Raw genomic sequence first — 26,067 nt, 5'->3', positions numbered from 1 at the left:
TAAGTGTTTTAATTCATCTTAAAAATTAGGATTCATACACTTGACACATTTAAGTGCTTTATGAAATTACTTTATTAATGAGTTAGCATTTCTCAAATATTTTGTGGTACTTGTATTATTTATTTGCTTTTCCCATTATTAATGTTACATCTTAGATAACGGGTTATTTTTATGTATGCTTAATATCTCTTAGAATTTAATTAGAATTTCATTTCAGGACATTGAAACTACTTAACATTAAATTGATAAATACATGTGCTTTAAAAAGTTGCATTATTCCATGAGTGAAGTATGTATGTATGAATGAATGACTGTCATCTGCAGACTTCAGTTTTGTAGTGTTTTTTATTCTTGAATCTCAATGAGCTTCACAAAGCATTTAAATATACTGATTTAATTTGTAAAGATCTGAGTATCAATATACACTTGAAGCTGAGACATACAGTTTATAGGTTTAATCATGCTCAGAAAATTAAAAAAGTAAGAGAAAAACACATGAATAAGTGATCAGATTGAATAGAACCTTGAAGAGAAAATGGATCATGATGGAAGGTGATGAAAAACATGTAATGAGAATGAAGACATGAAGAAAATCAATCGGCCTTTGGCATGGAGAGGTGATGTTCAGTTTGATTATGTCAATACTGACAGATGCGTCTTCACCTTTTGGATATTCAATATACGTTTCTGCGTTTTTTGACAGAGTAAATGTCTACCTTATTGTATGTTTATTGATATTGATGTCTCCACTAAACATATGGCTATCTCTGTGTTTATTTATCATTATTTAGGTATTTTCCCCCTTGTACAACCTTATTGAAGACACTAAAAACATGCAGAACAGATTTTACATTAAACTACACATAATATATAAAAAAGTTCTTGTTCTTGCATAGAGTGTAATCAATATTTCTAACATAAAAAGTATATATGTGTTAACATTTTATTTAGATTTAATATTTACATTTGAAAAATATTTTTAAAAAATATGACATTTAAAACATTCAATCATTGAATATGTCATTGTTTCCATAAAAACTAGCCTCTGCCAAGTCTGATAGTCATGATTCATTTTTTCTATTGAACAGCTAGTTACTGATCGCTTCATTGTAGACTTTAAACTATATGCAGTGCACACGTACAGAGAAAAATATCAGAGCTATAGATGTTACTCATTGTGCATGAAAAAATAAATGGCAGCTGTTTTTATCTTGAAATCAATGCTATTATGCATATAAATAGAGAACTATCTTACCACTATGCTATTAATTCTCTGCAGACTTTGACATTCATGGTGATCATTTTTTGCAGCCAGAATCAAGTTTGCATCAACTGCATCATTTAAATCCATCCGATTCCTAAAAAAGTTCTTGTGCATGAAAGGTTTTAATGCAAGAGGTTGAATATTTACTCAATTAAAAAAAATAGTGAAACTAATATTGGGCTCTTGGTTGTCCATAACTGGGGCGATTGAAGGGCTCAATTAATATTTGAAATTCAAAAAAGTACATACCATTTTCCCAAAATGAATAGGGTAATTTTCAAGAATGTCCATAACTAGCAAAATCAATAACATACACTACTTGTGATCCCAATTGAATAACTTAAATTGGTTATTGTGTTTCCTTGTGTAACAAAACAGAAACAAAAGAACAAGACGTCATCACAATAGATGATTTTTGATACACATATAAATTTCCCAATATTTCTGGAAATCCCAATTTTAACAACCCAGCCCTAGTAGCACAACTTGGTGCAAGAGTCGTTATTTGTGTCAGTATAAAATATTATGTGGATTTGTGTTTCTTGTTGAACATCCTTTCAAGAGTGTTCACTCCTATTTAAAAATTTCATGTCATAAGCTATAGGTTAATGAAATGAATTATCATAGATGCACCATTTTTGTGGTTGAGCATTGTAAAAATTGCTTACACTACAGAATGATTTATAAATGCCTATGCATTCAACTCTTTTACCAAAGATACAGAAACCATTACATGATTGAGTGTTATATGTCTGCTGTATCTGTTGTAGACATACATAGGGCCAGTGTTGGTGTCTGTGAATCCGTATCAGAATTTCGACATTTACAATGACGAGTACGTACAGATCTACAGAAATGTCAACTTCTACGAGCTCCCACCTCACATGTAAGTAACACCATATATATTGTATAAATACATGCAACAAAAGGAAAGGGTTGGCATTTTTTACCTATCAATTTCAAAATTATTATTTTTTTTTTTTTTGGTTAGTCTAGATTCATTCTCTTCATGAGAACTTCACCTAGAAAATTGGATATTGCATTTTAGACTCATTAAGCATTACTTGCTATGTCTGCCAATGGTTCTAATTAACATTTATTTTGACAATTGGTGTGATTTTGAATTATTACTGTATTCTTTTTTAGAACGCATGTTTTGTACTTTAAATAGAATATTAAAGCAGGAAAATGAATGATTCAGTTGAAGAATGTCTATATCAACTGTATCAGATTATAGTGAACCCATTATTCTTACAAAACATGAAGAATTATCTGACAACTGAACAAGTAAAAAATACTATTTTTTTTCCCTCAAGGTTGCACCTTAATAAAACACTGTAATGCTCAGCGCAGTGATAGTTCTGTGTGAGGTAGCGTCAGAAAATATTTTGATTTATAATGCCGTCTGCACTGGTAAACCCTACAAGTGGAGCATAAATTGTGTTTTTCTGTTTAATTTAGATGCTTTTTTTGAAGTTCAAAATAGCTCTAGTCATATAATGTTTTGGTATACACTATGCCACATGGCATAGCTATAGGTTGTTGTAGCAATTAAGAATCATGACTTTTGTACCATTTGTTTTATATTGCATTGTATATGTGTCAAGCATAATGTGTTTTATGTATTTATACTGAACTGAACAATTCAAACATATTTATACAGGTATTGAGTAACTATGCATACATTGCATTTAGACATACAATGCACATGCATATATACATGTTTTGCTTTAAAATATTATGCAACAGGAAAATTTTTAGCGCTTTCAGCAAGTTGACATTGTAAATTACCTCTTTTTAAGATATGTTTGGAATTGTTTTGCCCCCAAGATCAGATATAATAATATATACATGGAATATGTTATGTTTGTTCCATCCTTCTCATTGGCTTTCTGTTCTTCCTTAAAATTTATAACTCTATAAAATAAACTTTTCCCTAAATGTTGATATCTAAAAAGTAGAGGCTTTTACTATAAGAGATGTTAAAGATCAATGTAAATTGCTTACAAAGTCAAGGTCATCCATTAAATTCAAGGTCATATTTGAGTTTGATGGTTAGATTGGTTTCTGGTAATGTAGTATAATGTGTTTTTTTAAAAACAATCTTCCTGATTGACTAAATTTATCTAATGCTCTGTTGGTATTCAACATTGCCTATTATCCTAGTGTGATGGTCTAACCGGTTTGATTGCCGGAGTCAAATAGCTAAGTTGATAGAGCACCTGACTAGAGATTCAGGGGGGCTGGGTTTGAATCTCAGTCTGGTCCAGGCTTGGGGTGAATTACATTATCATTACTTCATGCATTTAAATTACCATTACCATTACTTAATTTTCTTGAAATAATGCATTACATTACCATTACATGAGTATAGAAATGAATTGCCATTAGAGCACATAAAATTCATATTTAGATTCTCATCCTGATTTGCAAAAATTATGGGGCGGGTGGGCGGATTTGATTTATTATTTTTTATTTTTTTAAATCACCTTTTTCACCATTCATGTTCTAGAGATAACAACTCCTCTATTCTTTTGAATTGTTAATGATAATATGAGTACACAAACCCACTTTTAATCTTTTAATTCCATTTTATTTCAACTTAACTGCTGATGAACGAAGACATTTGTATCCTTAAGATAACAATCATGACTGGAATCAAACAGTAATTCTCGTGTGTATAGGCAGCCATTTAAATGTTTTGAATTTTTAGTATACTGTGCCTGATTTTTTTCCCCCAATTTTTTTTTTCTCACACAATTTTTTTCTTCAAAATAAAATACATCGGGCGGGCCATTTTCAGAGGGGCGGGCGGGGATGAGAATCTTAAAAATAATTTAATGTGGCCTTATCATTACTTTTTGAAAAGTCAATGATGAGCATGCATCAAAGTTTCAGAGGTTTCATTTTTAACTGCATCCTGCTGAGTTTCCCATCTAGTATACTAAATAAAGGTTCTACTCTCTAGCAATCTCAGGAAGTTGGGACTGAAAGACACTGTTTCACAATATTTGCTAAAGTGGGATAAAAGTGATCTTTTGTTTTCCAAAAAAGAAGGGGGTCAGCATTTTAAATGGGTTATGAAATTGAAATTGATTTTCAACCTTCCAGAGATCATGGTTGGAAAGTGCATACATTTGCTTTAAAAGGTGCATGCCTGTCCTCTTACTCTTTAAGAAGGATGCAATGGTCTGATGGATTAGACACTGTCCTGCAGATCCATGCAAATCAGAATTCATCACAATTTTATGAATAGGCATAAATATAAGCATAGTAATGCAATGTAATGCAATGTAATGCCATGCAATTCCAGCAATTAATTCTCCAATCCTGTTACATTATTAAGGAGTGAGTATATAGTTTAATGACAGGCATTATCATTCATCGAAATATGAACTGGAGATGGATTGCAATATTGAGATCACTGAAATGCTTAGATTATATAAAAACTGTGGATTATATCATTACAGATTTGCCATTGCTGATGCTGCGTACAGGTCAATGCGCGGTGAGAACCGGAACCAGTGTGTCTTGATTTCTGGTGAATCTGGTTCAGGAAAAACTGAAGCCTCCAAGAAGATCCTCCAGTTCATAGCAACCAGCTCCAAACACATGAAAGATGTGGAACAGGTCAAAGACCGTCTGCTTCAGTCAAATCCATTGCTGGAGGTTAGACTATTTTGTTCCAAACTTTATAATTTTGACATATAATTTTTTTCAATGTTTTTAGGAAAGATTGTTGCTGAATAAGTATGATGACTGAAGATTGATCATGCATTTCAGGCATTTGGGAATGCCAAAACCAACAGAAATGACAATTCCAGTAGGTTTGGAAAATACATGGACATTCAGTTTGATTACAAGGTGAGAAGGTTTTTAAGTGCATGGTTGGTAAACTAGCGGTTGTTGTGGTTGAACCCCGCTATCGTCTATCTCTTCCTGAGGTTAAGAAGAATGACTGATCGCAAGTTCCTAATGTTAGTAATGTATCTTAAGTACCGGGTATATCAGTAAGCAATTATGTCATCTTTGTCGATAATAAACTGCTCAAAAGTGGAAACTTTTTATATGTGAAAAAAGCCATACCATAACCCCTTTATTTGCCAAAAAGATAAATTCCGGTACAAGAAATGCAAAGCCACACAAATAATGGTATTTTTTCATTTACAAATACTGTATTCAAACTTTGTAAAACAATAACTCTATTTTGCTGATCTACCTGCATTGGTTCGTTAGGACTAATATTTGTGCCTGAGAGGTACCCAAGAACATTGCTAATATTTCTTGCATATAATAAATAAAATTAGTCAACAATATGTACCACAATCAAAATATAGATCACTGTAAGGACTTCTTTCTTTAAATTGAGCATAAACATGCTATTCTGTTTTTCAGGGTGTACCAGTTGGTGGCCATATTTTGAACTACTTGCTGGAAAAATCCCGAGTGGTACATCACTCAGATGGGGAGCGTAACTTTCACATTTTCTATCAGCTGATTGCTGGCGGCACCCCTTTACTACTGAGCAAGCTCAAACTCTCCAAAGATGCTGAAAACTACCACTACTTAACCCAGGTCAGCTGATGCTCAACTATCTGAATCTTGCATGAACAGAACACATGTAATGAACTTGATGATTCATCAATAAAAAACACCTCTCTTCAATGAAGTACCTGGCAAAAGTTTTCCATTCATAAATACATGTATTATACTAAGTATTTTAATGAAAAAGAGTAATAAAAAGTGAAAGCTTTTGCATAAGTACTATTTCTAAATCAGGGCAAGAGTGTTCGAGTAGATGCGCTGAATGACCACAAAGACTTCAACCATGTCAAACACGCTTTAGATGTTTGTGACTTTACCGCCCAGGAGCAAGAGGTAACTCAATATTAACCTTCTGTTGTAGATCATCTATTCCATTTATGAACGAAGGAAGTTGGGATTTATTTGATTTGATATTCCTTTTGTTTTCTGTCTAGGCCTTGTTTTCAATTGTGGCCTCAGTACTTCACCTTGGAAACATTCAGTTTGAGGAAAGTGAGGATGGACCTGCAAACATTGCAGATTTCACTCCAGTGGAATATATTTCACAGGTATGGTATACATTGATATACATTAATAATATATTGTTTAAATATACAAATGTACTGTTGTTTTGTTGTAACTAGTGGACATCAATTAAATTTTTGTGGATTTAGTAGACATTTTCAACGATGAATAAAATCATCAACAATTGTTTTGCATTATATAACCTTATGAACGATTTTATAGAGCAATTCAACAATAAAAACCTCAAAAATTATAAGTGTTCAACTAATAATACTGAAACCACAGAATACTAGTATACCATTATGGCTAACAGATTTCTTTGAAGAGAAATGTATTTTTTACATAGATGAAAATATAGAACATATGTTAACGTGACTATTTGATTTTATTATCAATCATTGCAAGATATCCCATATTTTCTTTATTGGTGAAATGTTAGGATAATATCCTGATAATTATAATTTGCAGTTGCTTGGCTGCCCAGAAGGAATCCTGCAGTCTGCTTTACAAAACAAAACCATTGAAGCTAAAGGAGAAAAGGTAGAAAATGAATTGAAATTCTGCAGGATATGCTTTCGTGATCAGAAATTACCTACTGAAATATCAGAGGAGATCAGCAGATACATGTATAATATTTATTTAAAAATTTAAAAAGTTTAAAATCTTATGATATGAAATTGCAATAACTGAATAGAGGTGCATGCATTTCCAGATGAAATCTCCACTTAATAAGGACCAGGCCCTGTATGCTCGTGATGCCCTCGCGAAAGGAGTGTACGACAGACTATTTACCTGGATTGTCAAAAAAGTCAACGATTCATTGAATAGCAGAGTAAGTAATTGTCACATGCAGGAACAGAGAAATTATGCTTAAGCTAAATTATAGATATACCTGTAGACCTACACCAAAATCATAGAGAAGGTAGATCATGGGATACTTGTACATGTATAAGATCCAGGTTTCAGAGGCACTATGTGCAGAATATTTTATGCTCTTTGGATGAATGTTAAGAGCAGGTCACATTCTCAATCATAGAAAGGCTGTATCTGAACCAAACCAGAAAGGGGGAATGCATTTGGAAATACAAATTTGAATGGATGATTTATCTAAATAAAGGCATCAGAGATACATGTACTGGTATCTCAGAGAGAGAGAGAGAGAGAGAGAGAGAGAGAGAGAGAGAGAGAGAGATTAGACAAGTAGGTTCAATATAAGCTTGGTCATGTAGTATTTATTTTTTATTCATGTATCTGGATTATGAACTTATCAAATCCATCATACTGTTAAAACATGTTTTACAGTTGTGGGTTTTTTTTTATGATATGTTAAAGTCGAAAAAAATTTGCTGGGTGGAAAAATATTTTATTTTTACCATATTATCTAATCGGATTTCTTTCATTTGTTACCATTGTTGTTTGCCATTTTGTAAAATTTCGTGTAAACTACAGTAGCTTATTTTTTATTGATTTTTTGTTTTGTTTGTAGAAGCGTATGAAGTGCAGCCTTATGGGTCTCCTGGATATCTACGGTTTTGAAATATTTGGTGTCAATAGCTTTGAACAGTTCTGCATCAACTACTGTAATGAGAAACTGCAACAACTGTTCATTGAACTGACACTGAAATCTGAACAAGAAGAATATCAAAGGGAGGGCATCGCGGTAGGTTAATTCATATAAATAAGTGTTGACGGTGAGAATAAACAGAATTTCAGAACTGGTTTGTAACTTTTGAGGAAATTACAAAAAGGTGGCACTAAATTATCCGTAGAGTTCTTTATGAAAATTGTTTAAAAGTCAACTAGTATATTTAATGCATTTAGTATCTATTAATCAACAGTCCCATTTATTTTGATAATTTTAGTGGGAACCTGTAGAATATTTCAATAACAAAATCATCTGTGATCTTGTGGAGGCCAAACCTGTTGGAATAATAGCAATCATGGTAAGACGGTTGGTTATAAAGCCAAATATTCTTATATATTCCAAGCAGTAAAAATACATTTACATTACAATTACCGGGTATATACTTTTCAGAGTATGTATGTCTTAAACACTTTATGATTGAGAGGCAAGTAATATACCGGTAGTACCGATACTTAAAGGAGTGAATACTTTCAGATATTTTGGCCAGACTCATAAAATAAATTCCTGAGAATAATAAAAAAATCACAGTTAAAAAGTGACAAGCATTACAAGTTTCATAGGAGAATTCTTACTAATTTACAGGTTTTATATTTTCTGCATTAAAAGCTTACATTTACAGTATCAAGTAGTTTAATTATACAGTGTATAGGTCAATCATTTGATCAACATTTCATTAAATTTCTAATATCATGAAAAAAAAATTACAGCTAAATGTAAATTCATGCAAAAAAAAATATCACCTAAAATAGCAATGATTTAGATTTACAATATATTCTGTCTTCATCTGGTCCAAAGGATGAGGAGTGCTTGCGGCCGGGCGAGCCCACAGACGCTACATTCCTGGAGAAGCTTGACAAGAATCTGGGTCAACACCCCCACTACATCAGTCACTCCACGGACGCAGCAGCTCGCAAATCCATTGGCAGAGATGTAAGGAGCACTGCTTATGTTCTTTACAACAGTAAAAGAGCCTTTCTCTTGTTTTTTTGGGGGGGAGAAAATTATGAATGTTCTCATTTTGATGCTTTACTTTCAGGAGTTTCGTCTACTCCATTTTGCAGGGGAGGTAACCTACAGTATCCAAGGATTTTTGGATAAAAACAATGACTTGTTATTCCGAGATCTCAAAGAGGTATGGTACCTGGTGTTATAACACTTCTGTGCAATGTTTACAAAATACTGATTCAATGCCATGTTTACAAAATATGATTTATGTCTTTTTAAAAAATCTAATTTCAAATATGAAGATGATTTTTTTGACATACGTTTTCCTAGCTTAAGTAAATAATCTGTGTTTTGTGGGGTAAATATGTTTTCCATCATCTGTAGGCAATGAGTAAGACATCCAACATGATCACCAGTCAGTGTTTCCCTGCTGCAGAACTACTGAACAAGAAGAGACCTAACACAGTATGTTCCCTTAACATCCATTTTATATCCATCAATCAATTTAGATTATTTCATTGAATTTAAAAGTAAAAAGTTTCTGGGAACCTTAAATGCAGAATTGTTGGAGGGGGCTATATGATAGCAATCTTGTTTTCACATTAAGAATACTCTAATTCTTTGACATTATCATTAAGGCATCCACACAGTTCAAGACCAGCCTGGCACAGCTGATGGATATCCTGATGTCCAAAGAGCCATCTTATGTCAGGTGTATCAAACCTAACGACTACAAAAGACCAGGTAAGACTGCCATAGACTGTAAAGATTGTAAAGTAAGCAGTTTCTATGATCCATTGATAAATATTTGTAGTTCAAAAAAGTTGTTTCTTGGTTTTTGACTTATTTCTCATGATGTTAGAAATTATTAATTGATCAAGAACTTTTACACTAGTTTGATATGCTTTTCATGTTTTGTTGACAAGATGAACTCATGGTATACTCACACCATGAAATCAACAACTATCAAAACGCATTGAGAATATATTTAATTTTTAATGTACATTTATTGTATGGAATATGTTTTTAAAATTTATAAAATTAACTTTCCTTTCTTGTTTACCAGTTAATACGACCTACTAAACATATTATAGATCAGTAAAACACAAATTTTGACAACTGCATGAAAAATATTTACAGATCAGTTTGATGACCGAATAGTGCATCACCAAGTGAAGTACTTAGGACTGATGGAGAACCTGAGAGTGAGACGAGCAGGATTTGCCTACAGAAGACCATATGAAATATTTCTCAACAGGTACATGTATTTCACTTCTTCATTGCATTTAATACTTCTGAGTTCAGCTCTCTCAGTATTATGAAACACGTGTTGAGTTTTCCATGTTTTCTAACTACAGTACAAGTTAAATCGTCTCCCAAAAAAATAAAATGTGTAAAGTTATTTGAATGTTCTCACAAGTTTGTCATCATGCAAGCTCCTTTTCTGTTTTTGGAGTTTGTTTCATTTAAGTACAATTAAATCATTAGAGTTCATTAGCTGTAATATAAAATGGACTCTGAATCTAGACCCAATGTTATTTTACCTTTACTCAGGTACAAGAGTCTGTGCCCAGACACGTGGCCACACTACAATGGGGCCGCCAAGGACGGGGTGGAGGTCCTAGTCAACCACCTCCAGTACAGCAACGACGACTACAGGCTCGGAAAGTGAGTACAGTTACACCGTCACTACACAAGCTGTCGGATTCATGTACATGTAGTAGTGTACATGTATGAAGTCAATAACCATATATTTATACCCGCACTTTCTAAAGAAAGTTCGGGTATATTGTTGTTACTCTGTTCCGTCCGTCCGTCTGTCACGTTTTACTTTCTCAAACTGCTCTTACATCTTATAAACCAGCAATCTGAACTCTTAGAGTTTGATTTGGGGTGTCATGTTGTTTTGTAAAAAGGTTTCAAAAATTTTCTGGTAGTCCTGGGGGTCAAATAATTGGTAAAAAATGACGTTTTTTCACAAAAAACCTTCTTCCTCGAACTCCTCCTACATTTTCAACAGTAGACAAATCATCTCTTGGAATATGTTTTAGGGTATCCTATAGATGCGCAATAAGGTTTCGGAATTTTTAATTTTGTCCTGGGGGTCAATTAATTGCTAAAAAATGACGTTTTTTTTTACAAAAAAACTGGTTTCAAAAACGTCATTTTCTTTTTGCAGTAGCTAATTTAAATGATCTTCTAGAATATGATTGGGGGTGTCATATTGAAGTGTGATCAGGTTCCAGAATTTTTTTTTTATTAAGGGGATCAGTGGGCAACAAAAAATGACGGTTTTTTGCAAAAAAAGTATGGTTCCCAGAACTCCTCTTACAACTTTTGGGGTAGCTACGTCATCTCTTGGGATATAATTGGGGCTGTCCTATAGATGTGCAATAAGATTTTAAAAATCTAAATTTCATCCAGGGAGTCAAATAGTAGCAGAAAATTGACGTTTATCACTCAAAAAAACCCCATAGATCCCAGAACTCCTCTTATAATTTAATTGATAGACACATCATATCTTGGGATATGATAGGGACTGTTCTATAGATGTGCAGCAAGGTTTTAAAAATCTAAATTTCATCCAGGGAGTCAAATAGTAGCAGAAAATTGATGTTTATCACTCAAAAAAAACCCATAGATCCCAGAACTCCTCTTATGATTTAATGGATAGACACATCATATCTTGGAATATGATAAGAACTGTTCCATAGATCAATGTAGATGTGCATTACGGTTTTGAAAAATTAAATTTAACCCTGAGGCCCATTACCTACATATCTTTTGATGCCCTTTAAGGATCAAGAATATATGTGGTTAAGGGGTGGGGATCTCAACCGTTTTCGAGATATTCGTGTACTTCCTGTTCGAGGGGGGTCATGACCACCCCCGGGGCCCATGACCTACATACCGTTTGATGCCCCTTGATGCAAGGAACAAGAATATATATGGTTTAAGGATGGGGATCTCAACTGTTTTGAAGATATTAAGGGACTTGCTGTTTGAGGGGTAAGGACCACCCACAGGGCCCATGACCTACATAACATTTGATGCCCCTTGACATCAGAAACATGAATATATAAGGTTTAGGGGTCATGATTATAACAGTTTCTGAGATATATGGTAATTTCAAATTCCTGGGGGGTGGGGATGACCCCATGGGTAAGATCTAATAAACCCTATATATTGCCAGTAACAGTCAATATATGATTATGAAAACCCTATATTATTATCTTTGTCCGTTTTCAAGTTACCATTTAAAATAGAGTCTACGATTCTTCCTACAAGGTTCAATGTTAGACCCCACACCCTTTTGACACCCGTTAGGGTCATGACTTACATGCCATAATGATCTGATGCGCCATGACCTAAGGAGGAATAATATCTTTGGATTAAGGTGGGGATCTCAAATGTTTTTATGATATTTGATAATTTCAGGAAGAGCACTTGGGATCATGACCTACATACCATCTGAAATGCCTTGAACAAAGAAACAATAATATAATATGTACATGATATATGATTCAATTTAAGAACCCAGATATAGATCAATCATCTATGTTTTGTAATACTTCCTATGTATATATACATGTATTAGTTTGTTCTATACTATTCATGTTCATGACTGTAGTATGGCTTAGTCTTATTTTAAATTACATTAAAAAATTGTCAAATATATGACTTAGAACCCCCACCCCCAAACAAGCTCAAATATAAACCGGTATTCTTAAAATGGTATTCTTAAAAAAAATTACATTACACCTTGCATAATTGACAAATGATCTATTGAGATATGATCAGAGGTCATATTTCTACCTTGGGATCAATAACTAGTATTCATTGACAAGTTAAAATTAATAACAATAAATGATTCAAATTATAAATGTTTATACTCCACATTCATCCCCCCCCCCCCCAAATCTAACCTGGTTCTTAAGATTCAGTCTTCTTAATACATTCTTACATGTGTGCAGTAGCAAATTTTAAATCATTTCTTGATTGCTTTTTCTCTCCTGATTTATAAATAAAATGTTATATGCATGTGTATTCGCTTATTTGGGGCAATTGTAAAGTCTCCTAAACAAAGCAGTGACATCATTAGGCTAGGAATTACCCACAGGGATCAAACACTACTGTAACATATGAATAAGATAAAATACTTTATTGGGAGTTGATTTTAATCAACTCTCCTATGCACTTACTCGGGCAAAGTGAGTTAAAGACAACACCTGGGGGTCATTTAATGTACTTTACACCATTTGATGCATCATAATGACATTAGAAGATATTTTGTATTTTCCTGTTTCGTGGGGTCAGAACAGCTAGTCCCATAAGGTCACGACCTACATTGTATTTGATGCATTATAATACATTAAGAAAGAATACTCCTTCCTTCCTATTATAACTCATATAAAAATGATAATTAAGTGTCTAGTACACTTACTTACATGTAATACACAAATTTAATAAGAAATTGTTTATACAGGGTCAAGATGGGGTCAACTCAATAGTGCAAGTCTGACAAATGAAAAAAATAACTTTTGCAACTAAAATGACAAAAAAGCTTTACAAATGCGATAGGATAGGCAACGATGATAAGCTTATTTAGATATTAAAAGATGATGATACAGTATGCTGTCAAAGGGAGATCACATTTAGAAAGTGAAAGTAGAACTTATATATGTATGCTGGCATCTCATTATATTGTGCTACTGCTACTACATGTATTAATTATGCTTACCTATATTGGTCTGCATCATAATGATAATCCAATTAAAACACAATAATGAATTCCTTTAGCTGATCTTAACTAATCCTTTTCTGCATATGGAAAACACAGACATATATGTATTATCGTATACACGCGAACCCATCTAATCGAAGAGCTGGGTAAAAGTAGTACCCTCTAATGATGCCTGCAGACCTGTGTTGTGTACGTAACTTCAGACAAAGATCAGTTATTTATAACATGCATGTATTTTTATGACCTATTCTTCAAATCCACTTGCACCATTTTATTAGGTAAATAACAGCTTTAAGGTGGTGCAGGACACCTGCATATTGTGATGTATATATACTTCCCATTGAGATAAACAATAAAGTATATTAAATATTAATTAAATATTTACCCCCCAAATAATGTTACCTAACATTGAAGCGCAGTGGGTTAGAGCGTTTACATGTCTGTAAGAGCATTGGGGTCCAAGGTGTATTTTTGGTAATTTTACAATTGATATAAATGAATTAATTTTCATGGGGGGGGGGGGGGGGGGGGGGGTCTGGACCCCTCACTCCCACCCCTTCTCTAAATCTGTGCACACGATGATGTACATGCAGGCACACAGAAACAAATCTAAAATCGTCAACCGCCACGGGGAGGGGGCATAATTTGATTTTTAATTTTGTTTGTAATAATTATATAATTATATAGACCATTATACTTTCTATGACATGAAAAGTTAAGATTATTGATTAACTGAAAATTCACTGCAAACAGTTCAACCCCAAATTGCACATAAAGTGCTGCTCATGTGTATTATCATATGGGAAGGGATCTCATCCTTCAGTTATGAAAATTATAATTTTTAAATGTATTACCGGAGTTTGCATGTGGCCTTCATTTTTAATTAAACTGGTACAAAACAGTGTTATTTAGGGGCAAACACTTGGTGCGGGTATTACTGTCTAATGACAGCATCTAGTTTTTGTTTATTATTTAGATAATTAGGCTTAATTCCAAAAATTTTTTCAGAACAAAGCTGTTCATCAGGTTTCCCCGTGTCCTCTTTGCTACAGAGGATGCTTTCCAAGTTCGCAAAAATGATTTAGGTAATGTTCTTGTTTTTCTTGTATGTCGGCAAAAGTTGGATTTTATTATGTTGTACATTCATGCTTTAGTTATTTCAGATGTTGAGAGCCACTTTGTATTGTTAACAAAATTATTTTTAAAACAATTTTATGAAATAGTTAGCATTTTTGAATGAGACTTATTGGTGGCATTATGAACAAATAGTGTCTTTGTGTGATATGAATACTGTGGACTTATCATTTTAGTGTATCATAAATTAGAGAATTTGTGAACACAAATATCATAAATTAGAGAATTTGTGAACACAAAATTATGCACCAAAAATACTGAATAGGAATTTTTTTTTAAACATAATTTTATGAAGCTATTTTGGGTCCAAGTATGCAAATGAATTGGTATCCTATAAAAATGAATTAAACCACAGTATGCAGAAGTACTGTGATTTTATAAAGCCCAATTGTGTTGTGATGTATTTCATCTAACAACAGTCTTTGCAATATTTTTTCCCTACAGCTACCATTGTTCAGGCCCGCTACAGAGGGTTTGCCCAGAAGAAGAAGTTCAGAACCATGAAGCTGGCGGCCATTATGTTACAGAGTCACTGGAGAAGGGTAGCCGCCCAGCGACTTCTGAAACGGAGAAGACAAGCAGCAGAAAGATTACGCGGGTAAACACGGCTTAATATTGCTTAATGGTTGACAACATGACGTAACAAACATGTGCCGAGTTCTTAATTGACTGTATGAAGTATACTTAGGTGTTATCATATTAAATGATGAAAAGTTATATAAATTATAGATGTATGTCCTCTTTGTACCAGCCTTGATGAAGTGCATATTACTTAATTTATTCCATAGAGGATACAAATTTTAGTACATGCTTATAATTAGAAAAAAATAAAAAATTCATTCAAATCTTCAATACTTTAATGATTTGATATTTAAATATCGTTGTATTACCTAATTTTTACATATACTCACATTCCGATTTCAACCCCCCCCCCCCCCCCCCCCCCCCCCCCACCTCCCTTAAATTTTTTCCTAAAATGTGGAATAAAAAAGACGACTATCAATGCAGGTTAGCTGTACATGAAAACAACTAAGAAAAAAAATCCACAAATCCCAAGATAAACAGGAAAATTTTAAACAAAATATCAATTTGAATTGTTTGATGTTCAAATTTTTCAAAATTTTAGTTCTATTGCATTTGATGAATGATGATACCATTAAAAAAATAAGGATAGAGAAGTTTTTGGTAAAAATCTTAGAAATGATTCAATATTTCAGTTCTTTCTTTTTGTCTTGCTCTGCAGTTTTATCAAGGGCTTCATCCATCGCCTGGAGCCAGAATGTGATGAGAATAAGCACTTCATTCAGTACACCAAGTACAACTATCTGATGAAACTGAAGGGCCAGCTCCCAAGGAATGTCCTGGACAAGAAATGGCCACCTGCTCCCCAGCTTCTGCAAAAGGTGGGTGAAGCACCAAGACAAGGTGTCAGTTCTTTTAACATCGCAATTATGATAAGATTCAAAGAGTCATGTCAACTCTGCAGTAAGATTTTCAACACAAATTAATTTGAGAGAAATTCATTCTAGATGATGTTTCAGTTTCCCAATGGGTATTTTTTTTTCAGACCTCTCAATTGTTGAAAGATCTTTGTATGAGGAACCTTACTCTTTCCTATGTGAAATCCATCACTCCAGGTAGAAAGGCACAGGTGAGGTTTATATAAATACACTGTACATGTTAAGATGTCTCAGTATGAATGACAGCAAGGGAAGAAACTCTTCACAGTAAAACATTCTTTGGGTCTCCAGTAGCAGTATTTACATTTCATCACACTTACCAAACCACTATCATTGCTTGCCACCCATAGGTGTTGTTTTTCACCAATGCACATTCCTTGTGGAGTGAACGGAAATCCAACAGTTTGGGTTACAATATCAAGCAGTACTCCATTTTTGCTAATTCTGTGAACGCTAAGAGTAGATGATTCAAATAACAAAATGTGGCCCCTGCTATCGGTGCAGACACTTCCTGGAAACAAGGGGGCTCCTTTAGCACCATTGTAAGAAAACCGATGGAGTCCTGATTTATTGACCACTACTAAAGCTTCTTTGTACCAATCGGATGTGCAGATGTCACCATTTTTGTTTTCTGTAATATAGATTGGTTCCAAGTAAATTTTCTCGCCATTTGCTTTGGCTAAAATTCTCTGGAGTTCTTTACCTTTCCGGTTATACCTGACCACAAACCCTCCCAATCTTGACTTCACACCAACCAGGATATCTCCACTAAGCCTTGAAGAGAAAATACACCGAGGAGACCACTTTCCTGTAGAGAAGAGGACGGTTGTCTTGTAGTTGGATTGTACCTCAGTGATCTGGTTCGCTAAACAGTCTGCTAGCAGCAGTGTACCTGCTTCTGTTGCACTATGGAAACCATATCCTCCACTGCTAAAAATGTGTTTACATATTTTCTGAGAATTGTCAATAAGAATTAAGTTACCTAGGTAATCACTGAGCCACATCTCTCCAGATTTCAGGGAAGAAATATGGTGGCAGCTCTCAAGTTCCGTAGTTTCCAGGCATCCAATATTGTTTTCTGTAGACGATCTATCTAGTATGTGATATCCTTTGTACGGGATATTGCACTGTATGGTTTGTTCGTGTTGGCGATAATGAAACATTGCATTAGTTTCTTTGTACTTCAAGTTCATTGGTAATTGGATCAATTTTCTACACAACTGATGTTTGGTCTATCTGGACTGGTAATGGAAAGGAAGTGTTAGTTATTTATTACCTCTCACAAAATTGCAACAAAATATTGGTACATGTATATTTTTGCATTGGTTGGTATAATGTCAAACTTCCTCCTTATAATATATCCTCTTAATCGTTTGAATGACAACCAGTCCTGATCTGAAAAAATTGCCTAGTACATGTATTACGTAATTTAGCAAACAGTTTCATTCGAATAATGTAAAAATCATTAAAACTTATCCCTAGTGCATGTGCATATAATTTGATATACTCATTTTTCAAAATGTTCATGATTGTAGACTAGTTAATTTAGCATTTTAATTGTTGTTTATTTTAATAGGAAATATTTCTTTGTGTTGTGCAGTGTGGTGATCTTATTATTATCACATATACACAAGAAACTGATCTTCTTTGCTAGGTAATATAAGATGTAACCTTGGAAAATATTTGGCTGATTATAATATAATTACAGTGAAGTATGTGTATTGTGTAGATAGTTATTTTATAAAGAACTATACCAAACTGAATCTTGAAAAATTTCCAGAAAAACTCTAGCAACCAAACATTTGTTGAAATTTTGTAATTTTGCCAATATACCCTTTCGAATACAAATGCATTGAATGGGTAACTCAACCTAAACAGAACTGTTGTTTTTGTGCAGATGGAAGAAAAGGTAGTCGCAGAGTCCCTGTTCAAAGGGAAGAAGGAGAATTACCCAGGAAGCATCAAGGAAATGTTTGTGGACAGCCGATTGGGTGGGTATATCACAATATGTTAGCTACGAAGTGTAATTTATTATAAAGCTGGTCATTTTTTGATGAAGTTTTCTTGGTTTGAATCATTTGGCTGGTTGTTCTTTAATTTATAAATTAAAAAAATTACAAGGTGAAGAAATATTTAATATCTCTATAGATATTCTATAGATATACTTTCTACAGGGAAATATTCGCCCTCGTTTTATTTTGCCCCTTTTGCCCTCGTCAGCAGACGAATTTAAGACTGGTCGAATTCCATTCTTGTAGATAATATCTCTTTTAACACAATTGCATCTGGGTGAATTCAAGACGGGATGAAACTGTTTTGTTCTACACGAAGGGTGAAAATAATTCTGGGTAAAAATAACCCTGTATACAGTATAAGCTGCAAAAGATTGAACTAGATAAATGAGCTCATCATCATTTTACACTATATAACATGTGACTATGATGCATTCTGAACAAATTAAATACTATATGTACTTGATTGGTTCAAATTAAATCTTCTTGGTCTGACAAAGAGAATATAAGTGTGTCAACAGTCTTATTGTTTGAAAACATGAAAGGTCTAGGTCACAACTTTATATCCATTGGACTCTTGAAAGACCTTTAAGAGTTTTTTCAAATTGCAACATGATTTTGATAGAAATATACTTTTTTTTCAGAAAATACCCAACAAAACATGTTATGGTCTACATTTGATACCAAGGTTAAGCAAGCAGATGAAAAAGTTCAGGTGTGTTAGAAATCTTACTGAAGATTGTGGTTTGTGTATATTTTTCATTAGTTAACACTGTACTCAAATTGTCAACACAGTTTTTTATTCAATGTGCATTTCCATTCATTGAAGTACTCTGCCCCAGTAACTAAGTTTGATCGCCATGGCTACAAATCCAGAAAGAGGGTGATGGTTTTAACAGATAAACACCTTTACCTGCTGGATGAGAAATCTTACCTATTGAAAGATAAAGTACCTTATCAGCAGATCACAGGTTAATTATATTTTCATTTTAAATCAAAAATTTTTATTGTATAGTATATATTAATTTTTTGTTCCTGTTTATAATTGTTTGATAAATTGTCATGATTACTTTTCAGAATACCTTTATATACTGTAAAAATTCAGTTTTTTAATATGTGTACATTGAATGGTCTTATTCTCAATAAACTTTTAAGATTTCTAAAAGGAAAAAAATAAATATAAAACTGATATAAATACACTATGAGAATGTTGAGTATGTGTTATGAGAGACTTCTATGTATTTTGATAGGGGTTCTGACCAGTAGTTTTAGTGATGGGGTGTTTGTCATTACAATCAACATGGATGAAAATGGCAGCAAGGTAGGAAAAATTGCAATGAATGTAGAAAATTCCGATGTACAGGTTATTAAAGAAATTTATATGTATAAAATTTAAATTTGAGTGGTCAGAAAACCTCTTTATCCACTGCGGGTTTTAGAACCATAGACTGACAGTTTTCGCAGAATTTTTTAAAAATAATTGTCAGTCACATTTGTTATAAAACATTCTTGATCAACATTTTATTGAGATGATTATATCAAGAAAAGCCTACAGAATGGACAGTCCTGTAGATTCCTAATATACATTTATGAAAATCTGTCTTTGCAGTTTCTAAACTTTCACTATTTTTTTATAGTTAATTAATTAAACCAAATCAATACAAAAGATAAGTGCTCACGATTTTATGTTCTCAATGAGTTAATTAAAAATGGCACTGCCAGTATTGCGGAATTAATACTCATATAAAATAAGGAATCTACAGTTATTATGGTCCTATATGCATGTGTCATCTGCCCATTGACATCATTTATTATGAGAAAATTTTATTCCAACATTTGCACAACAGGAAAATTTAGATGAAAGTTTGGATTCAAAGGTATACATTATATAAAATTCAGAAAATACTTGTTGCTTTAATATTATACATTTCATTACACTTTAACTATTTTAGTCTTCAATTAAAATGTTTATGCAATTCATTTATTGAATAATGTTTCCTGTTTCAAACAAAAGACATATACTCTTTCTTAATACATGTATTATAAAAACTACATATTTTATTTAATAAGGAAAAGCTATATTTCCTTATGAAGACTATGAGTGGGATACTGTTTATCAGGAAATATTTGCATAATGGATTCCTGTTTCTTTGTGAGCATTTCCTGATTGCAGAACATGTGTCCACTGACAGTTTGTTTTACATGCATATTTAAAAAATGTAAGATACTTTAAATTTAGCATAAATTCAAGTTCTGTGTATTCAGAACACCCTTTTAAACCATATGGTCCATTAATAAAAGAATTATGACAAAAATTTACCTGATATAGATGTGGTGCATGTACAATTCAGCTATTTTACCTTAGACAGAAAATTTGAATTCTGCTTAAACAATACATTTATATAATTGTTCACAAAAAACCCGAGATTACATCGAGATTAATTTATGGATCTAACAGAAAACAATTCATAAACATGTCAGATAGTGAAATCACATGAATGCATCTCTTGGCTTTTATTTTCTGAGTTATTTAGTTATGATGTGTGTATGAATGTGTGTATGAATGTGCAATGAATGTGCATGGTCTGATTCTGTTTGTTCACCATATATTTTAAAATATATCTGACTTGTGTACCATGTTATATGTTTATTACATAAAATTCTTTCAAATTTTACCACATGCATTAGTGTTGCTATCATGTACTTTATAATGATTTAAATTTTTAATTTTTGTTCCTATTTGCTTCAATGAGTTAGGTATACTGCCTTATCTTTTAGTAGTTATTTTCTAAAATTATATGTCTTGGAAATGCTGAGGATATGAACGAATTTTAAGCACAGTGAAAGGGTAAATACTAGTAACTCATCATCACTTTGTCAATTTAAAGTCAGAATTATAACAATATTTCCAGACCAAATGTCATAAATATTTATGCATGTAAGGGTATGCTAGTATCCATGATATGTAATGGTAATCAAGATATCATTTGTACAATGTTAATATATACCGGTACATTAATAGTCGTCTTTGATACTTGCCCTTGTTGGAGTAAAGCTACACATACTGGTAGTGCAGTAAATTTACAAACTTTTTCTGTTCTGTTTTAAAGATTATTCTGAAATTTTTCAGGGAGATCTGATTCTACACTCTGATAGAGTTGTAGAAAATGTCACCAAGATTGTCATCCATGGAAAAAAGTCGGATGCTTGTCGAGTCATCAGTGAAACCAGGTAACTGATAAAATGTGTTTGAATCCATTAATTTGTCAATTGTATAACATCATACGTTCATTAGATTATGGTATTTTTCATTTCTTTAATTCAGATTTTGATTTATCAGTTAAGATAATTTATATCATTTTGGGGTTTTTTTCAGCATTACACATGGGATTTCTGGTGGCAAAAAGGGCTGCATCGAGTTCACTCGAGGTCAGACCTCGGCTGTCAAAAAGGCCAAGAACGGAAACCTCTGCGTGGTGTGTACTATGCCATTTGTGTCAAACCTGATTCCACAATAGAAATAAGATTGGATTTAGATGAAAGTTATGAATTTTTTGAATTAAGATTCAAGCTTTTAATTGATACAGGAACTCACCCTGATATTTTAGGTGGTATGGGACACCTCCATGTTGTGACTTAGTATTTTTCGAAAGAAACAATAAAATCAAGGATAATTTTATGAATAGTTTTTTTTCTAAAAATATCACCGTAGCGGAATTGATTAGAGGGTTCTCTACAAATCAGTGAGTCATGAGTTTGAATCCCGCTGGCGATTTTAAAAATTTTTACCTTTCAAAATTTGTTTAAACGTATTTTTGGTTGAATATTGTAAAATTTGAAAATTCTAAACCGATTGAATTATTCTAATTATAATGTTACTTTAATCCACATTAAAATCGACAGATGTCCCATACCACCATGAACAAGCAACATGTTATGAAGTTACATAATAGCAGATATGATGTAAATTTTTTAACAAGAGATGATATTAGACATAATTTTATTTTATTTCTTGGACTTTTATCTGTAGATGGTGGCTCAATGAATTCCAAATACCAAGGACAATCCACTGACATACCTCAGCTTTGTGTACTGAATAAACTATCCATGTTAATTTAACTGTGTGAACAATATAGCGCAACTGTACAACCTACCCATGTCAACTGTTCCACTGTACAACCTACCCATGTGAATCGTTTCATCAATTTAGCAAACGTATACAACCTACCCATGTCGACAACATTACATCTGCCAGTAGTGTCAAGAAAAGCAGCTCAAAGAATGCGATCATTTATCTTGTGTTAATCATTTTATTTCAGTGGCAAAATAATGCACATTCTGGCCATTCATTTTCATTCAGTGTCAATCTATCCAAGTTTTTACATAAAACAGTACCAATGTCATTCAAACAAGAATAAACAAAATCATGGAAATGGAGATGCATGTCTTAATATCATATGTTATCAACTTAAGGATAATTGCATGTAATGCAGACTTTACACATGCCATTTTGCTGTACATTTTATGCAAATGTCACTAAAGAAGCACACCATTTCAACCTATCTTTTTCATCACACAATGTTGTTCATTCTGTTGTAAAAACAGTGCTCATTTTGTGATATTGTGCCCCATACATTGTACAAACCCATTTGTTACTAGTTTGTACCGTTAGCTGCCCCTGTTTCTATTGTGCTTTCTTGTTTTTTAAAGTTTGACCTGGAAATTAAGGGACTGATTACCCATCAATAGAAATAGTTGAAGACATGCACATTTTGCACAAAATGGAGATGAGATTCCATTGATAAGTGCAGTAATTTCATGTAAAAACTTGAATTTGATCTTGGCATGACTGCCTTTTGATAATTTATTATCATGCTGGGTGCTTATATTTATTATCATTTTTTGGTATTTGTTATTTACATGTATATAGTGGCATTTTACATCATTTCTATTTATATACATCTACTGTACTGTGCCTATTGCTTTATTGTGATCTGTGGGAAGATGCCATACTGTATTGCTAGTTTGCCAATTCTCCATTTACAGTAATTGTTGTTAATTGTTTAATTATTGTATGAATCATATTAAATGTTTATTTTCTTCTAACACTGCATTTTTATTGACTGAGAAAGCAGGATGCAAATTTTGGGATATTAATTTTGGAAGTTTTCTTACACCCAGTCCTCAACAGTTTTCACGAAAAACCCACTTACATTGATGACATAAGTTACACCAGTTTTTATTGTACTTTTTTTTTTATATTTAGCTTTAGTTAATCCTATTATGTGGCTTTAAATTTCCCTTTTGAATTGTTTGAAGGATAAAATTCTTTACTAAAGTATATTAAAGGTTCAGAAAGAATTTGCCATGCAATAGTTCAAAATTGTAAAAAAGCACTTAAAGTACGGAAAGACAAAGTTGGAATATTGCTGCAAAAATATAACTTTTGACTTGTGTAATCCACTTACGGGATTCCGTAAAATACTGCATGGTCGTAAACCACTGCCAATATTACCTGGTATATAAACGACCCTCTCTCAAGTGGTCGTGGTAGGAGATAGCTATACAGGCTGAAACGATGAAGATATTGTAGATTCCAAATAAAACGCGGGGAAAATATGCATGTAAAATAGTGAGAAGCTCTCTTCGCATATTCTAAAAACTGTTTTTCATTCCATTTTTAGTTGTATATTCTATGAAATCATTACCAAAAATCCAACATTTGGGATTTTTTATTTCGCAATTTGATACAAAACGGCTGAATCGCATAATTATTTACTCGCGTAAAATAAGGAAGCTATACTGAAGTACTCTACTCTAGAAAACTCGAAAATGGAGACTTAATGGTAACATACATTAAGATTTGAATGATTTGAATTTTTATTCCTTTTATTTTTACTTCTAACTACATAGTTGAAATCGAAATCTAATATTAACATAATCGGGTAATTTAAAAAAAAAAAATCTTCTGAATATTCACAGCAGTTTTGTGATTAAGAAATCAACGGTTTTGCTATCAAAGATGTTGCTTACATGATTGACTTAATTATTACATGTATTTCACAAAATTATGCACACATCTGCTTGTTTATTCTCCGTTCTGCGCTCGCCTTGCTCTTTACTCTTCCCGTCCTTCTTGCGGTGTTTTTCCTTCCGGTGGCGATGAGAGTGGCGGTGGTGCCGTTTCGTTGGAGGGGGGTATTGTTTGCTTGGTCCGGGGATATTAGGGGGTTGCGGGTCTAAGAACGAGTTCTGTCCATAATCCTCCACATGTCCGGGGAGAGAGCGAACCCAGTTTGCCGTTTGGTAACCTCTTGGTGATTGAAGATGTCGAACACTCGTTTCCAGCTCTCTACGACTTTTTTCTATGCGATCCCAAAATTTCAATTCCGTTCTAGAAAAATCGTCTCTAATCTGTTCTAAATTTCGATTTCTTGATAAACATGTTGGATCAGCTTTAAACTCACCAGTTCCATATTGTTTTGAGGCAATGTTTCCGCTGTTAGTTTTGGCATTACTGGAAGCCGTTGTCTCTGTAACGCTTCCGGTCTCTTCCGCCGTGGTATCCATGATGCGATATTTGCGGATTCCCTCACACTTTATATATAGCTTGTTCCCGGACGGAGATGGTTCCATATGAACAGATTTTGCCAGAGTTCCATGTTCATGGCCATCTACGTCAACCACGGCAACTGAGACGAGTTCCTTTTGGTCATTAGACTCCCCTTTTCTCGCAGACCGACCCTGACGGCTGGTTGAACGTGACCGCTCTCTCTTGCTAGCTGATGGAGACCTGTCTGATTTCCTCGACCTTGTGGGAGTATCTTTATCACATATTCTTGGATAAACGTTTTTGGTTGGGAAGCGCCGCGTGCTATGGTCGTTGTTGATGTGGTACATTGATGTAAGAACTCCTACCGCCACGTTTGACATGCCTTTAACCTTCCAGAGATCCTCCGCGCAATGAAAAGCCCCACATCGGCGACGCGTCCGAACAATTTCTTGGGCCAACTCGTCCGATATGCCACATTTGATGCATATTGCTCTGGCAGAGGCCAGATTGATGTCCGCCATTGGCCCCTTGTGTAGTTTCCATGGATAGCGTCACAGTTACGTTTATGACGTATCAAGTGACGTTTCCCGCCAAGGCGCAAGATAACTGTTACGTTTTTAAATGCGATCGTTTCAAAGAGTCTATGATTTAATCTAATATCCTTGTTAATAATTTGACTAATAATTTGATTCTGTAATCTCCTGTACAATCCGATAACACGACCAAAAGCAGTCAAAACATTAATATCTTAATTTAGATAGCATTTTCCTACTATTGGCTCAATTAAACCGGTAGTCTAACAATTTTCTTTCATTTGTACTCTCTTAGTTAGAGAAGTTATACTTTATCCGCTGTCTCTCTAATTTTCAATTGGACCAAACTTTTCTCTATCAGCGAGTATGTATTTTCCGCATTTAACATTAAAGGAAATAATCAGACGAATGGATGACAACAAGAATAAATTTTAAAAATGTAGAAAAGAGGTTGACCTCCAAAATTTATCTCAGCGAGATCCGTCGAGACTAAAAAATTTTGTTTGACTGACGTCTCCTCAGAAAAGACGTCAGTCAAAATTTTTCAGTCCCGACGAATCTCGCTGAGTGAATGGTTTTGCAACGACATAACAGCCCAAAAAAATAAATGTTCGACGTCGCATACTGTTCAAACACTAGTTACACTGATGCTTTGTGAACCATTCCCATTCATATTAGAACACACATATGTAGACTATTGCATTCGAATGAAATATGCCCAATGTACA

The 26,067-nt window shown here is 33.6% G+C and overlaps 1 protein-coding gene across 13 annotated transcripts in view; it reads left to right on the top strand.

The window, feature by feature from the left end:
- LOC105333247 (unconventional myosin-Ic) overlaps positions 1-24,641 on the top strand; it is a 33,581-nt gene extending 8,940 nt beyond the window's left edge. For 12 of the 13 annotated variants that reach the window (XM_034443000.2, XM_011436125.4, XM_011436127.4 and 9 more), the window contains 28 exons: positions 2,035-2,150; positions 4,735-4,933; positions 5,048-5,128; positions 5,660-5,839; positions 6,044-6,142; positions 6,244-6,357; positions 6,782-6,853; positions 7,026-7,145; positions 7,800-7,973; positions 8,176-8,256; positions 8,754-8,888; positions 8,995-9,090; positions 9,288-9,368; positions 9,542-9,647; positions 10,044-10,161; positions 10,458-10,571; positions 14,656-14,732; positions 15,226-15,379; positions 16,025-16,184; positions 16,349-16,432; positions 18,139-18,232; positions 18,898-18,968; positions 19,083-19,224; positions 19,504-19,574; positions 20,101-20,130; positions 21,384-21,484; positions 21,630-21,729; positions 22,284-24,641. In XM_034443000.2, coding sequence (XP_034298891.2) covers positions 2,035-2,150; positions 4,735-4,933; positions 5,048-5,128; positions 5,660-5,839; positions 6,044-6,142; positions 6,244-6,357; positions 6,782-6,853; positions 7,026-7,145; positions 7,800-7,973; positions 8,176-8,256; positions 8,754-8,888; positions 8,995-9,090; positions 9,288-9,368; positions 9,542-9,647; positions 10,044-10,161; positions 10,458-10,571; positions 14,656-14,732; positions 15,226-15,379; positions 16,025-16,184; positions 16,349-16,432; positions 18,139-18,232; positions 18,898-18,968; positions 19,083-19,224; positions 19,504-19,574; positions 20,101-20,130; positions 21,384-21,484; positions 21,630-21,729; positions 22,284-22,298 — 2,985 coding nt within the window. In that variant the 3' untranslated portion in view covers positions 22,299-24,641. The remainder of the gene's footprint in view (positions 1-2,034; positions 2,151-4,734; positions 4,934-5,047; positions 5,129-5,659; positions 5,840-6,043; positions 6,143-6,243; positions 6,358-6,781; positions 6,854-7,025; positions 7,146-7,799; positions 7,974-8,175; positions 8,257-8,753; positions 8,889-8,994; positions 9,091-9,287; positions 9,369-9,541; positions 9,648-10,043; positions 10,162-10,457; positions 10,572-14,655; positions 14,733-15,225; positions 15,380-16,024; positions 16,185-16,348; positions 16,433-18,138; positions 18,233-18,897; positions 18,969-19,082; positions 19,225-19,503; positions 19,575-20,100; positions 20,131-21,383; positions 21,485-21,629; positions 21,730-22,283) is intronic. The other variant, XM_066079933.1, reaches the window with a different exon arrangement.
- Positions 24,642-26,067: the final 1,426 nt, after the last annotated feature.

Source organism: Magallana gigas, chromosome 3 (assembly GCF_963853765.1).
Source record: "Magallana gigas chromosome 3, xbMagGiga1.1, whole genome shotgun sequence".
NCBI lineage: Eukaryota > Metazoa > Mollusca > Bivalvia > Ostreida > Ostreidae > Magallana > Magallana gigas.
The sequence above is the reverse complement of the archived record's forward strand: the minus strand, read 5'-3'. Positions and strand labels throughout refer to the sequence as shown.